Here is a 14771-nt window from a genome sequence, read left to right on the forward strand (position 1 = left end):
CTGCGGGAGGCCTGCTTCCTCCCTCTTCTACTACCCCTGCTTGTGTTCCGTCCCTCGCTGTGTCTCTCTCTGTCAAATAAATAAATAAAATCTTTAAAAAATAAAAAATAAAATGAAGATTTTATTTTAGGAGTGCCTGGGTGGCTCAGTCAGTTAGGCGTCTGCCTTCAGCTCAGGTCATGATCCCAGAGTCCTGGGATCGAGCCCCACATCAGGCTCCCTGCCCAGTGGGGAAGTCTGCCTCTCCCTCTCCATCTGCCTCTCTCCCCCGCTCATGCTCTCTCTTACTCTCTCTCAAATAAATAAAACCTTTAAATAATAAGAAGAAGAAAAAGAAAAAGAAAAAAGATTTGGGGCACCTGGGTGGATTCCTGTATTTGTGAAACAGGATCACGACACCAGCTGGAGAGCTGTAGCTCAGGCAAACAAAGCAAACAAAGCAGCATCTCCCAGCACCCGCGCCCTGCTCTCACCACTGCTGGTCCACGCCCCCCACCTTTGTGGGTCAACACAGCAAGTGAGCGCATTTGGTTTTCAGCTAGCTTACACTGGCTGAGGTCCCTCGAAGAGCGGATGCTCCCAGTCCGTCACCAAGTCCCCCCCACAGAAGCCCTGGGCAGAAACGGTACCGTCCACGTGCAGGATCCTCACTCCCCAGGCGCGGGCACTGGTCAGGAGACTGCTGCTTCTCCCGCCACCTCCCCTGCTGCCACTCTCCTGGAAAAATGACGCAGTCAGGCAGGAGCGAGAGACCCCCCCCAAGCCTGACTGGCTCCGGGTCACCCCACAAAGGGACATCGTGGGAGAGTCTACCCCTGTTCTCGCCGGAGGGGCAGACCGCTGCTTCAGCCACTTGTGACCTGGAAGCAACAGAGGCTTCTCAGAGAGCCATCCGTCAGGAGGGCCTCTGTGAGCCACGCGCTCAGCACACAGCAAGGGCCCGGAGACAGCAGCGACAGTCGCCATCCTCAAGCAGGAAGCCGTGCCCGCCTCAGGCTGTCCCTGCCCCGCCGCCGCAGGGCAGCAGCATCACCCTCCCCCACCGCAGCCGCTCCTCCGTGTCACTTTACCCGCTTCTCTCACAAGATCACCCTAACTCCTCCTCCCGCTACTTAACTTTAATGGCTCTGGATCTCGCAAAAGGGGTAAACAGCTACTTATAAAAGATGTGCGAAGTCTGGCTTATGTGCAGCGCAGACACGTCCCCCAGCATCCCTCCAAGGTGCTCTTGCTAGCTCTGGAGATGGAAGGATCGGGAAGTCAAATCCAGGCTCTACCACTGTCGCCCTGGGGGAACTCTGGACAAATTGCTTCACTTCTCTGAGCTCTACTTCCTCATTCGTAAGAAGGAAATAAGGACGATCCATGTCACAGTTGTGCATTTTGTGGCAGAACTGCAGAAGACCCTCGGGAGAAAGGTTACGTGCCAGAGGCGCCCGCCTCCCTCGGCTCACCTGGTTTCTGATGGCCTTCTGCAGTAGCTCCTTGCCTCTGCTCCTGGGCACCTGCCAGGAAGAGAAGAACCCTGAGGTGCGCTCTGCGGCCCCCCTGTGCACCGGAGTTCCACGCAGGTGCCGGTGAGGTCTTGGAGTCCTGTCTCTCGGAAAGCTGGGAGCAGTGACAGCTGAGGAGCAGCAGAGTGAGAGCCTAGAGAACTTTTTGGAGGAAAGGTAAAGCCACACACAATTCCGGGTCGCCCACAGGTAGCTGCAGCTTGGAACCGGGTGGAGAAGGGCGTTCTGCATTTACCCAAGGTCAAAGTGTCGCCAGTGTTCTAAGACCTCTCTCTAAGAGTCTCCGCACCCCCAGCAGAGAAGCCTGGGCCAATTTCAACAAGTCCTCCCTGGTTTACAGAAGACCTTCCTATTGTTTTTGAACCTCTGACACGGAGGTCCCATAAAAAGCGAAACGTATCACAGAAGGGATAGCATGGGGATAACGAGTTGCTGAGGTTTTTAGATCCAGAGCTATGATAAAATAGTTGCAGTCCCTGAATTCAAATGAGAGATTAAATTAAACCAGATGAAACTAAAGCCGGAGACTGCCCACAAGGGCTCACCAAGGCTTCCTTCCTTTGTTCAGAGAACACACCTTTCCTACCCAATGAGGTTCTTACCGAGTCTGCAGGCTTCTGTGAAGGCCTGGTGTGGCCGCCCTTCGGATGGGCCATGGATAGTGTCTGTCCTCTGACCTTGCTGGGGCTGGGGCAGCCTCTGGGGCTTGTCCCACTGCTCTCTGCTTTCGCCTCTCTGCGGCTGGACACGATGTAACTTACTTCTTTGCTCAGAAAACCCTCAATTACCTGAAACCAGATCACAGAGGTGGCTGAAAACCAAAATGCAGATGTAGAATCATCAATTTTGAGAGGTTGGGGAAGGAAATCTTGGCTGCTAGAAGTTTCAGAATCAATGTCTTTAAATAGACCAAATGCAGTTCTGTACCGAGCCCCTAAGAAGACATCATCCTGAAACATAATAGGGTTTATATATATATATTATACAGGTTTTTGTCTCCAGAACTGCTGCTCCTGACCCAGCATCAGAAGGCCAGAGGCTTTGTTATTTGACCAGTTTGAGTCTGCACAGAGCAAGAGCTCCCTGACGGCGCCCAACAGGATTAGGGGTAGCTTAGTTAGGGGCGCCTGGGTGGCTCAGTCGGTTAAGCTCAGGTCATGATCCCAGGGTCCTAGGATCGAGTCTCACGTCTGCTCAGTAGGGAGCCTGCTTCTACCTCTCCCGCTCTGCCTGCTTGTACCCTCTCTCTCTTGTTCACTCTCTCCCTTAAATAAATAAAATAAAATAAAATAAAATAAAAAGAGGGCACCTGGGTGGCTCAGTCGGTTAAGTGTCTGCCTTTGGCTCAGGTCATGATCCCAGGGTCCTGGGATCAAGTCCCGCATTGGGCTCCTTGCTCAGTGGGGAGTCTGCTTCTCTCTCTACCCCTCCTCCCTGCTCCTGATCTCTCACATACATAAATAAAATCTTTGAAAAAAATTAAAAAGAGGGTGCCTAGATGGCTCAGTCGTTAAACATCTGCCTTCGGCTCAGGTCATGATCCCAGGGTCCTGGCATCGAGCCCCACATGGGGCTCCGTGCTCAGCGGGAAGCCTGCTTCTCCCTCTCCCACTCCCCTTCTCCCACTCCCCCCTCTCTCACTCCCCCCTCTCCCACTCCCCCTGCTTGTGTTCCCTCTCTCGCTGTGTCTCTGTCAAATAAATAAATAAAATCTTTTAAAAAAATTAAAATTTTTTTTAAAATTAGAAAGAGTAGCTTAGTTAGGCCATGGCTTTCCTGTGAAGACACACTGGGGCATTCAGACACTGCACCTGTGATCTTGACCACACTCCAAAAGGAGCAAAAATATGAAACAAGAAAGGGTCTGGCCACTACTCAGCTGCACAGGTATCTGCTCATCCTATCTGTAAGCTCCTCACAGGCACTGAGAGGGTCTGACTCATCTTTGTATCGCAAGGGCCCAATGTGGTGCCTGAGAAACAAGGATATTTAAGTCATGTGTGTGGGGAGTAGAAAAGAGGGACATAAACAGGGGCGAGGTGGTGGATGCTTCATGACCCACTCTGTAGGGAAAAAGCCCTGCTTTGTAGCATGTGCCGATTTCTGGGGGGTAAACTCCCACCGAGGCTGATTTCAAGCTACCGACATGACGTACTGAATGTGGAACTAGAAGGAGATGCTGACAGTTGGCTCCACCTCCAGCGCACCACTAAAAATAAGGCTGGACGACGGCCCTCTCGAAAGGGTGCCTGGATGGGAAACGTGGCACTGAACTTAAGAATACAACAACAACAACAACAAATGTTTAGTTCCTCAAAAAGCTAAACAGGATCTACCACACCATCTGGCAATTCTGCTTCTAGGTATGCACCCCCAAGGAACTGGAAACAGGGACTTGACCAGATGCTTGTACACCCATGTTCAGCGCAGCATTATTTATAACAGCCAAAAAGCGGAAATAACCCAGGCGACCGACAGATGAATGGGTGAGCAAAATGTGATATATACATTCAGTGAAATATTGTTCAGCCAGGACATGAAGTTCTGGACACAGGCTACAACATGGATGAGCCTGGGAAAGATTATGCTGAGATAAGCCAGACACAAAAGGACGATTATTCGAGATTCCACTGATAGGAGGTCTCTTGAATAGGCAAGTTCAGAGAGACAGAATGTAGCTGTGAGTGGCAGGGGCTACAGAAAAGGGAAGTGGGAAGTCTTGCTTACTGGTTGCAGAGGGTCTGTGTGGGGTGATAAAAATTGGGGAAATGGTGGTGAAGGTCGCCCAGGCACATGCATGTAATTCATGCTGAGAACCATACACTTGCCAATGATTAAAATGGCCCATTTTATGCTATATACATTTACCACAATTAAAAAGAACCTTTAAAGGTATGGCTTGAGTGAGTGTATCTACCTTCTGTAACATGGCAAAAACAGACGTTAGAGGGTGGGAGGAGGGCAAGGATTTTCCTGTATAAACGCGGTTGATGGTTTCACGGCTGCACAGCATTCCCACCCCAGTATACCTACTCCCGTCAGAAGGCAGAGCCCACTTTTTCATCGCCTTGAATCGGACTCCTTTTGAACAATACAATGTAGGGAAAGATGCTGTAGAGCCTAAGCCTCAAGAGGCCTTGTAGCTTCTCCTTTCACCTTGGAAAGCTACATGAGATCGCCATGTAAACAGGCTGGTTCAGCTTCCCGTATCTACATATGATATTATACATTCCCACAACATACGTAGGAAGCTTCTCAAACGACACATGAGAAGCCATATAGAGGCAGCCAGCACCAACTATCAGATGTGTAAGCGAGGCCAGCTTTGGTCCTTCCAGCCCAGCTGACCCTCCACCCAAATGCAGCTGCAGGAGTGAGTCCCGACGACACGAGCAGAGAAACCGCCCAGCCAATCCACAGTGTCGTGAGAAATAAAAATTTTTTCTATCATGTCCATGGCTATTAAGGAAACCAGTTTTGTTTTAAGATTTTATTTATTTATTTGAGAGAGAGAGAGAGAGTGAGAGAGCGCTTTCACGCAAGCAGGTGGTGGGAGGGCAGGGGCAGAGGGAGAGAGAGAGAATCTTAAGCAGGCTCCATGCCCAGCATGGAGCACAATGCAAGGCTTGACCTCACGACCCTGAAATCATGATCTGAGCCGAAATCAAGAGTTGGATGTTCAGGGCACCTGAGTGGCTCAGTCGTTTAAGTGTCCAACTCTTGATTTAGGCTCAGGTCATGATCTCAGTTGTGAGATCGAGCCCCGTGTTGGGTTTCCCACTCAGCTGGGAGTCAGCTTCTCTCCCTCTCCTTCTGCCCCTCCCCTGGCTCACGCTCATGCACTGCTCTCTTTCTCTCTAAAATAAATGAATCTTTAAAAAAAAAAGAGAGAGAGAGTTGGATGCTCAACCAACTAAGCCACCCAGGCGCCTCAATAACTTGTTTTATGCTCCAGTTCTAGGGTGGTTTTTTACACAGTAAAGGCTAAATGACAGAACAGACTAAAAGTTCAAAAGGTAATTTGGGGCCAGTTTGGGTGTATAATTGTCATTTGGTACATTCTCCACTGCTGAGTTTCCATATCCCTGAGCTTCTGTTCCTTTGACAATCCTCTGCATTCCAAGCTTATTCAAGTCATTTCCCCAGCTGCCCACCTCTTTGGGGCCAAGCACCATCATCCTATTTTCTAAACACTGCTTACTAAGAGTACTACAGGACACACATGCCTTAAAAATATTTTAAAGGACTCAAACACGGCAAATCCTTTTTACCCAAAGTTTTTTTATCAGTGTTATTTAAAAGAGCTAAAATTTAGAAATAATCTCAATGTCCATAGGGTAACAATTCAGTAAACTAATAATCCACTCAAAAATATTATATTCTCATTACAAATAATGTAAATGAGGGACAATAAAGATAGGACAGTGCTAATGCTTTAAGGTTGTGGGCAAAAAGCTGCTAATCAAACATGTATTCATGATCATAGCTACACAGAAAATGAGCATAAAAAATAAAGGAATGGGGCACCTGGATAGCTCTGTTGGTTCAGCATCTGACTCTTGATTTCAGCTCAGGTCATGATCTCAGGGTTGGGAGATAGAGCCCGGTGTGGGGCTCTGCGCTGGCATGGAGTCTGCTTAAGATTCTTTCTCTCCCTCACCCTCTCTCCCACCCCACTCTAAAAAAATAAAAAATAAAAAAATAAAAATAAAATTTTAAAAAGGGAAAAAGAATAGAGACAGAAGTAGATGAATGTTTACCCAGGTTGGGGGTGTTGAGGAAATTGGGAGTGATGGACAATGGGTAGGGCTTCTTTTTTGGGGTGATGAAAATGTTCTAAAATTGACTGTGTATTCACATAGCTTACATATCTCTGTGAATACACTAAAAGCCACTAAAAAAACCCCATTTTATTTATTTGAGAGAGAAAGAGAGAGAGCACAAAGGGAGAAGGATAGGGACAAGCAGACTCCCCGCTGAGTGGGAGCCTGATGTGGGACTGGATCTCAGGACCCCAAGATCATGACCAAGCTGAAGGCAGCTGCTTAACCGACTGAGCCACCCAGGTACCTCTCACTAAAAACCATGGAGTTGTACACTTTAAATGGGTGAACTGTATGGTATATGAATTACATCTCAGTAAAGCTGTGAAAGAAAGAGAGAGAGAAGAGAGTCCAGAAGAAAATACATCAAAATGATGGTTTTCACTTGGAGCAGTTCCATGTTCTGCAAAATTTCTACAATGAACAGATAATATTTTTTTAACTGGGAAAAAAATTTAACTTTATTTTACTTTTAAATTTTTATTTATTTATTTGAGAGAGAGTGAGAGCAAGAGAGATCACAGAGGGAGAGGGAGAAGCGGACTCGCCGCTGAGCAGGGAGCCCGATGTGGGGCTCGATCCCAGGACCCTGATATCACAACCCGAGCCAAAGGCAGACGCTCAACCAACTGAGCCACCCAGGCGTCCCTAAATTATTTTAAAAAAGGGTGGCTCTGGTAAATGTAGCCGTCCCACTGAAAATACTTGGAAGTCACAGACAGAATCCCTCCCCAGCTCCTGCCCTATAATCCACAAAGGCACATGACATCACGGGTCAGATGCAGGTTACATACCCCACCCAGCTGCTGGATGGCCCTCGTCAAAAACTGGAGACTTTTGCCGGCAGGCAGATCCAGATAAAAGGACTTTCCAGAGAAGGGCTGCTTCCCAGTGTCTGGTGAGCTCTTCCAGCATTTTTCCAGACAACTGGAAACTCCCAGCTGAGTCCCTAGAAAAGAAGGAGAAAAGGTACAAAGTGAGAAGCATGGGCTAAGAGAGTCCCGCGAGCCAAGCGATGCTCATCGACAGCCTCGGTATGGTGTGCCCCAGGTAGGCCCCGGGCACGTAAAGATGAATCTGAGACTAGCGTTCCCGCCCTCGTGAAGCTCAGATGTGGAGAAACCAGAACCCTCGTACGTGGATGGTGGGAATGTAAAATGGTGCAGCCACTTGCGAAAACAGTTCGGCAGTTTCTCAAAATGCTAAACATTAAGTTAACACATGACCCTGCAATTCCACTCCTAGGCATGTACCCTGAAGAAATGAAAGCGTATGTTCAGATAAAAACTTATACAAGAAGGTTCATAGCAACATGGTTCATTTAGCCAATAGGAAATAATTCACATGTAAATAAAATGGTAAGTGGAAATGTGGTGTATCCATTCAATGTAATTTTATTGGGCAATAAAAAAAATTGAGCCACTGACACCGGCCACAACTAGGATGCTGAACCTCAAACACATGCTCAATTAGAAAAGCCAGATACAGGGGCGCCTGGGTGGCTCAGATGGTTAAGCGTCTGCCTTCGGCTCAGGTCATGATCCCAGGGTCCTGGGATCGAGTCCCGCATCGGGCTCCCTGCTCCTTGGGAGCCTGCTTCTCCCTCTGCTTCTCTCTCTCTCTCTCTCTCTGTCTCTCATGAATAAATAAATAAAATAAAATATTAAAAAAAAAAAAAAGCCAGATACAAAAGACCACATATGACTGCATTATTTTATTTTATTTTTTTAAAAGATGTTATTTATTTATTTGACAGAGAGAGACACAGTGAGAGAGGGAACACAAGCAGGGGGAGTGGGAGAGGGAGAAGCAGGCCTCCCGCGGAGCAGGGAGCCCGATGTAGGACTCGATCCCAGGACCCTGGGACCATGACCTGAGCCAAAGGCAGTTGCTTAATGACTGGGCGACCCAGGCGCCCCTATGACTGCATTTATATAAAATGTCCAGAAAAGGAAAATACAGAGAGACAGAAATTAGATCAGTGATCACTTAAAGGCTGAGGGTGGGAGGAATAAGGAGTGACTGAAAATGGGCATGAGGTTCTTTTCGGGGTGATGAAAATATTCTAAAATTAGACTGGTGTGTTAGCTGCATAACTCTGTAAATTAACAAAAAATCACCGAAAGCATACACTTAAAACAAATGAATTTTATAGTATGTAAATTATATCTCAGTAAAGCTAAAAAGAAACCCCTCAAACCCTCAGCGAATATAATCTTGAGAATTGTACATTTCATTGTATATAAATTTTACATTAAAAGGAAAAACCTATAAACAAATACGGAATTCTGGTCAATGAAATGCATGCTGAACTATTTAGAGGGAAAGGTACTACTGTCTATAAATTACTTGAAATGTATCAAAAATAAAATGGATAGGGGCGCCTGGGTGGCTCAGTCATTAAGCGTCTGCCTTTGGCTCAGGTCATGATCCCAGGGTCCTGGGATCGAGCCCCACATCGGGCTCCCTGCTTGGCGGGAAGCCTGCTTCTCCCTCTCCCATTCCCCCTGCTTGTGTTCCCTCTCTCGCTGTGTCTCTCTCTGTCAAATAAATAAATAAAATCTTAAAATAAATAAATAAAATGGATAAAAATCGATCACGATAAAATAAGTATATTAAAACATCAATGATAGGGGCGCCTGGGTGGCTCAGTCGTTAAGCGTCTGCCTTCAGCTCAGGTCGTGATCGAGCCCCATATCGGGCTCCCTGCTCAGCGGGAAGCTTGCTTCTCCCTCTCCCACTCCCCCTGCTTGTGTTCCCTTTCTCGCTGTGTCTCTCTCTGTGAAATAATAAAATCTTTAAAAAAAAAAAAATCAATGATAAAACTAAATGGTGTGTCTATGTGCTTGGTGTTGAATTCTTTTGATTTTGTTGCAGGGTTGAAAACTTTCACAATAAAATGTTAAAACCTGAAGAGATAAAAAAGGATTCGAGAGAATGTGACAAACACTGAAGACAGGCAAAGAAGTCTAACATACAGATAATAAGAGTTCTTAAACACAAAAAAATAAAACAAAAAATCCCCAGAATACTAAAAAGTATAATTGAAGAAAACTTCCCTGAAATAAAAAAATATATTTGAAACTAACAGATTCAAAGAGTTTGTCACATACTTGAAAAAAATGGACCCAGAACAGTCAATACCAAGAGACTAAAATTGCTGAATTTTATTTATTTTTTTAAAGATTTTATTTATTATTTATTTGACAGAGAGAGAGAGCATGGGCAGGGGAGGGGCAGAGAGAGAAGCAGACACCCTGCTGAGCAGGGACCCCCCCCTGATGTGGGACTGGATCCCAGGACCCTGGGATCATGACCTGAGCCGAAGGCAGAGCTGAAGGCAGACAATTAACCGACTGAATCACCCAGGAGCTCCTGGATCAGATATTTTTTTTTTTTATAAAGATTTTATTTATTTATTTGAGAGAGAGAGAATGAGAGACAGAGAGCATGAGAGGGAGGAAGGTCAGAGGGAGAAGCAGACTCCCTGCTGAGCAGGGAGCCCGATGCGGGACTCCATCCCGGGACTCCAGGATTATGACCTGAGCCGAAGACAGTCGCTTAACCAACTGAGCCACCCAGGCGCCCCTGGATCAGATATATATTTTTTTTTTTTTTAAAGATTTTATTTTATTTATTTGACACGGAGAGAGAGATAGAGCTCAAGCGAGGGGAGCGGCAGGCAGGCAGAGGGAGAGAGAGAAGCAGGCTCTCTGCTGAGCAAGGAGCCTGATGCGGGGCTCGATCCCAGGACCCTGGGATCATGACCTGAGCCGAAGGCAGCTGCTTAACCGACTGAGCCACCCAGGCGCCCCCTGGATCAGATATTTTTATAAATCTTTTTTTTTTTTTTAAAGATTTTATTTATTTATTTGAGAGAGAGACACACAGCAAGAGAGGGAACACAAGCAGGGGGAGTGGGAGAGGGAGAAGCAGGCTTCCCGCGGAGCAGGGGGCCCGACGTGGGGCTCGATCCCAGGACCCCGGGACCATGACCTGAGCCGAAGGCAGATGCCCAACGACTGAGCCACCCAGGCGCCCGTATTTTTATAAATCTTCTAAAACTCTTTGATTCCACGAGTTCCTGCATCGCTGCTATCTATTGCCCTGTCAGACTCTCAGTTGGACCTGCTCAGTTAAACCCTGCTTGCCCTGGTAAGATGGTGTTTTTCTTTTTCTGAGTTCCAGATCACTTATTGTCTGTCCTCATGGTATTTTCAGCTTCATATTCTTGTTTATTCCTTCAGGGTGAACCTCTGGACTCCCCATTAGACTGGCAACTATTTAGGGAAGAGATTTTGACTTACATATCAGTATCATTCCCATAAAACCAGAGCCTGCTCTCCCGTCCTCAGCCAGCGCCTGACCTTCAGGCACTTAACTTCCGGCCCCCTAAACCTCCCTCCTCCTGAAAGTCCTAGGTACAGAGCCAGAAAATACTGGAAAGTCAGCTTGGCATTTCACAAAGAAGACTTCTGCTGTGAGTCCCTGCCTCTGCTTCTTACTAGCTGTGTAACCCTGGGCAAGTCACAATCTCTCTTAGTGTCTCCAAATCTCTATCTCTTCACTTCTGAAATAGTGATAACAATTAGTACCCATCCCCCTTGGACAGTCCATACGGAGTAAATCAAATACTGCAAATTGTGTCAGGTAATGATATTGGGGGGGATATTCAAATACTTAACCTGCACCAACCACTCCGTATGGAGACTGGCCAGAATTATCTGATTTAGCCATAGGAGGAATACCCGCTGACTGTCAGCCCGGGGCATTATTCTAACTATAGCCATTCTGGATCCCTCCCCAATGCCAACTTCTCCAGAAGGCTTGCTTTTCTTTTCTTTTTTTTTTTACTGAAGTATAAATAACATACAACATTGTTACTAGTTCCAGGTGTACAACCTAATTCCATACTTTTATAGAGAGCTCTCTCAGAATTAGTCCTTTAGACTTCTAAACAAGATGATAAACACACAAGGCCCACTGACTTTCTCCACAGAAACAAATCCTAGGGAAGCCATGGAAGTGAGAAGGAATGAGACGGATGCCAGACCCGGACACCGGCGGCTGGGCGGACAGCAAGCCCAGAGCAGAAGGGTGCCAGGATGTGAAGGTGGGTGAGAGACTGGGGAGTGCTTTCTACTTGTGCTGTATGGGTCACTGCCTGCCAGGGGCCAGTGCCAGGCAAGCAGCCCCGTACCCACCAGAGGCAACAGGGTCACATCGAGGCAGTGCCGGAGCCCAGCTCAGGGTGAATATGCACATGTGTATGAGAAACAGGTAACAAGAGGTCAAGGGGACCGTGAGCTGGCAGGCATCTGAATGAACCTCCCTCCCGACCCTCTATCTGTCTGGTGAGTTGGGTAATTACAACTCAAGGAGACAGCTCTTGACAACAAATAGCACAAGGCACTGTGTGTGAACTGGAAGGGCACAGACTTGCTGCAAACAGGGAGTGACTGAGCCCATGTTGGAACCAGGGGCTCTCCACCTAGGGGTCGTTTTTCTCTACTGTCCCACCACCCTCAGTCCCGACACTCAGCGGAGGGGCAGATGACAGGGTCGAGGCTTTTGCATCTGCGTCCCAGAAGCACGTTACCAATCAGAGTGGCTGTCTCCAGGGGACATGGGCTTATAAGAAAATATGAGGCAACTAAAGAAAGCAAGTACTATAAAAGATGTTTTCTCTGGTACAGGTTGTCTATCTGTCATAAGTAATGGATCAGACAGAGAAAAGAATTTTAAAGTATAATAAATCACCTCAAAAAAGGGAGAATACTGGAGGGTGGGAGGATGGGTTAGCCCAGTGATGGGTATTAAGGAGGGCATGTCTTGCATGGAGCACTGGGTGTTATACACAAACAATGAATCATGGAACACTACATCAAAAACTAATGATGTAATGCATGGTGACTAACATAATAAAAAAAAAAGGGAGAATACTTGAAATATAAAACAGGAACAGCAGGTAAAGAATTGGAGATAAATGACATGAAAAATACAATACTTAAAAAAACCCTCATATAATAAAAAGATAAATAATCCAACTAAAAATGAGCAATGAGGGGCACCCGGCTGGCTCAGCTGGTGGACAGTGCTGCTCTTGATCTCAAGGTCATGAATTCAAGCCCCATGTTGGGCATGTGCATACTTAAAAAATACATTAATTAAAAAAAGGGTGGGGCATTTGGGTGGTGCAGTTAGGTTAAGCGTCCTACTCTTGACTTTGGCTCAGGTCATGATCTTGGGGGGTTGTGAGATGGAGCCCCAAAACTGGCTGGGCATGGAGACTGCTTAAGATTCACTCTCCCTCTGTCCCACTGTCCCCCAACCCCTTGACTGTTTTTGAAATGTTTGTGTTAAGTCTGAAATTATTATTTTTATTAAATATTTATTTATTTGAGAAAGGGAGTGTGAGCGGGGTGGTGGCAGGAGAGAATCTCAAGCAGGCTCCCCAATAAGTGTGGGGCCTGATGTGGGGCTCGATCTTATGACCCTGAAATCATGACCTGAGCCGAAACCAAGAGTCAGACACTCAACCCACTGAGCCACTCAGACGCCCCAGTATGAAATTATTTTAAAGTGAAGAATGAAAAAGAAAAAACCCAAACCCTCAATAGGTGAGTTAAATCTTGCAACATAGTGTGAGTTGGTGGCTCAGGTGGAGGAACTCTTCCAGAAGGTATCAGGAAGAGATAAAGAAGTGGACAAGCAAGATATTAAGAAAGGCAGAGGACAGAAACAGAAGTGTGAGCAACATCACAGAGGGGCTGCAAAGGCAAAGAAAAAAAAAAAAATAGAAGAAAATATTTGAAGAAATAATGGTCCGGGTTTCTGAATGCATGTGGAGGGTGAATACAAGAACTTCTGTTCCCTCCCCAAATGCCGCTAAAACGACAGAGAAAGAATAAAAATGGACAAAGGCACTGGCAAGAAGATGACAATAGGCAAGAGGGAGGCCTCTGAATTGTGGAAGCTGGAAAGCAGATGGATGAGTGGAAAGCAGGGAGGAGCCCAGAGAAAGTGGCATCTGAAGCCAGCAAGAAGCTGGAGCTGAAAGGCCCGCACCTGGAGGGACCAGAGAGAGAAGGCTAGAGTGCAAGACAGGGGCTGAGAGGGGTGCCTGGGTGGCTCAGTTGTTAAGCGTCTGCCTTTGGCTCAGGTCATGATCCCAGGGTCCTGGGGTCGAGCCCCGCATCGGGCTCCCTGCTCTGCAGGAAGCCTGCCTCTCCCTCTCCCACTCCTCCTGCTTGTGTTCCCTCTCTCGCTGTTTCTCTCTCTGTCAAATAAATGAATAAAAAAAAAATCTTAAATAAAAAAAAAAGGAAGAAGACAGGGGCTGAGAAAGAGGCTATCAGAAAGTCTTTACAACACAACAACAACAACAAAAAGAAAGCCTTTACAAGGAATGGATAGCAGGACACCCAGAACCCTCTCCCACCCCAGCAGCAGATTCCAGCAAAGGTTCTTCGCTGGGGGAGATTTTGGTAGAAACATTTTTGGTGGAGTGGGTGTGCTTCTAGCCAGTAGAAGCCAGGAATGCAGCTTCACATCTTACAAGGCACAGGATAACCCCCTACAACAGAATTATCTGGCCCTAAATGTCAATAGCGCTGAGAATAAAGTTCCCTGGACTAGAGGAAATGAACACAGGTGAGAGCAGGGATAAGCCCCAGTAAAAACACAGAAGATTAAGAGGATATCTATATACTGAGTGGTGAGACCTGTAAACCTCTTCCCCTATGGAGCTCCCAGAATGCTGACCACCATACTTATAACCCCCAGTGTGATAGTAGTAGGAGGTGTGGCCCTTGGAAGGTAGTTAGGTTTAGGTGAGATCATGAGGTAGAGTGTCCCGTCCCACCCCCCCCAACTAATGGGGCTGGTGTCCTTATAAGAGAGACCAGAGCTTTCGCTCTCTCCATCCATGAGTACATAAAGAAGAGGTCATGTGAACACGTATCGAGATGGTAGCCATGTGCAAGGCAGGAAGAGAGCCCTCACCAAGAACTGAATCTACTGGCACTTTGATCTTGGACCACCAGTCTCCAGTAATAGGAGAAATAAATGTCTGTTGTTTAAGCCACTCAGTCTATGATGTTTTGTTATAGCAGCCTGAGCTATAAGACACCTGTCAGGGGCACCTGGGTGGCTCAGTCGTTAAGCGTCTGCCTCCGGCTCAGGTCATGATCCCAGGGTCCTGGGATCGAGCCCCGCATCGGGCTCCCTGCTCGGCGGGAAGCCTGCTTCTCTCTCTCCCACTTCCCCTGCTTGTGTTCCCTCTCTCACTGTGTCTCTCTGTCAAATAAATAAATAAAATCTTTAAAAAAAAAAAAAAAAGACACCTGTCAAAATTGCCAGGTTCCAGCCTTATTACCTACAATCAAATCTACTGCTGACAACCCCTTCCAATTGGCATTTTATTGCCTTGCTT

The 14771-nt window shown here is 46.8% G+C and overlaps 1 protein-coding gene across 4 annotated transcripts in view; it reads right to left on the bottom strand.

Annotated features, from left to right (window-relative positions):
* The window catches only part of DBF4B (DBF4B-CDC7 kinase regulatory subunit), a 37057-nt gene that overhangs the window by 16011 nt on the left and 6275 nt on the right, over positions 1 to 14771 (bottom strand). For all 4 annotated transcript variants that reach the window (XM_031030736.2, XM_031030735.2, XM_031030737.2 and 1 more), the window contains exons 3-6: positions 7132 to 7286; positions 2117 to 2302; positions 1455 to 1505; positions 630 to 717 (exon numbers count right to left, since the gene is read on the bottom strand). In XM_031030736.2, the coding sequence (XP_030886596.2) occupies positions 630 to 717; positions 1455 to 1505; positions 2117 to 2302; positions 7132 to 7286 (480 nt within the window). The remainder of the gene's footprint in view (positions 1 to 629; positions 718 to 1454; positions 1506 to 2116; positions 2303 to 7131; positions 7287 to 14771) is intronic.

This window comes from Leptonychotes weddellii, chromosome 15 (genome assembly GCF_054177405.1).
Source record: "Leptonychotes weddellii isolate Sample4059 chromosome 15, ASM5417740v2, whole genome shotgun sequence".
In the NCBI taxonomy this organism is placed as follows: Eukaryota; Metazoa; Chordata; class Mammalia; order Carnivora; family Phocidae; genus Leptonychotes; species Leptonychotes weddellii.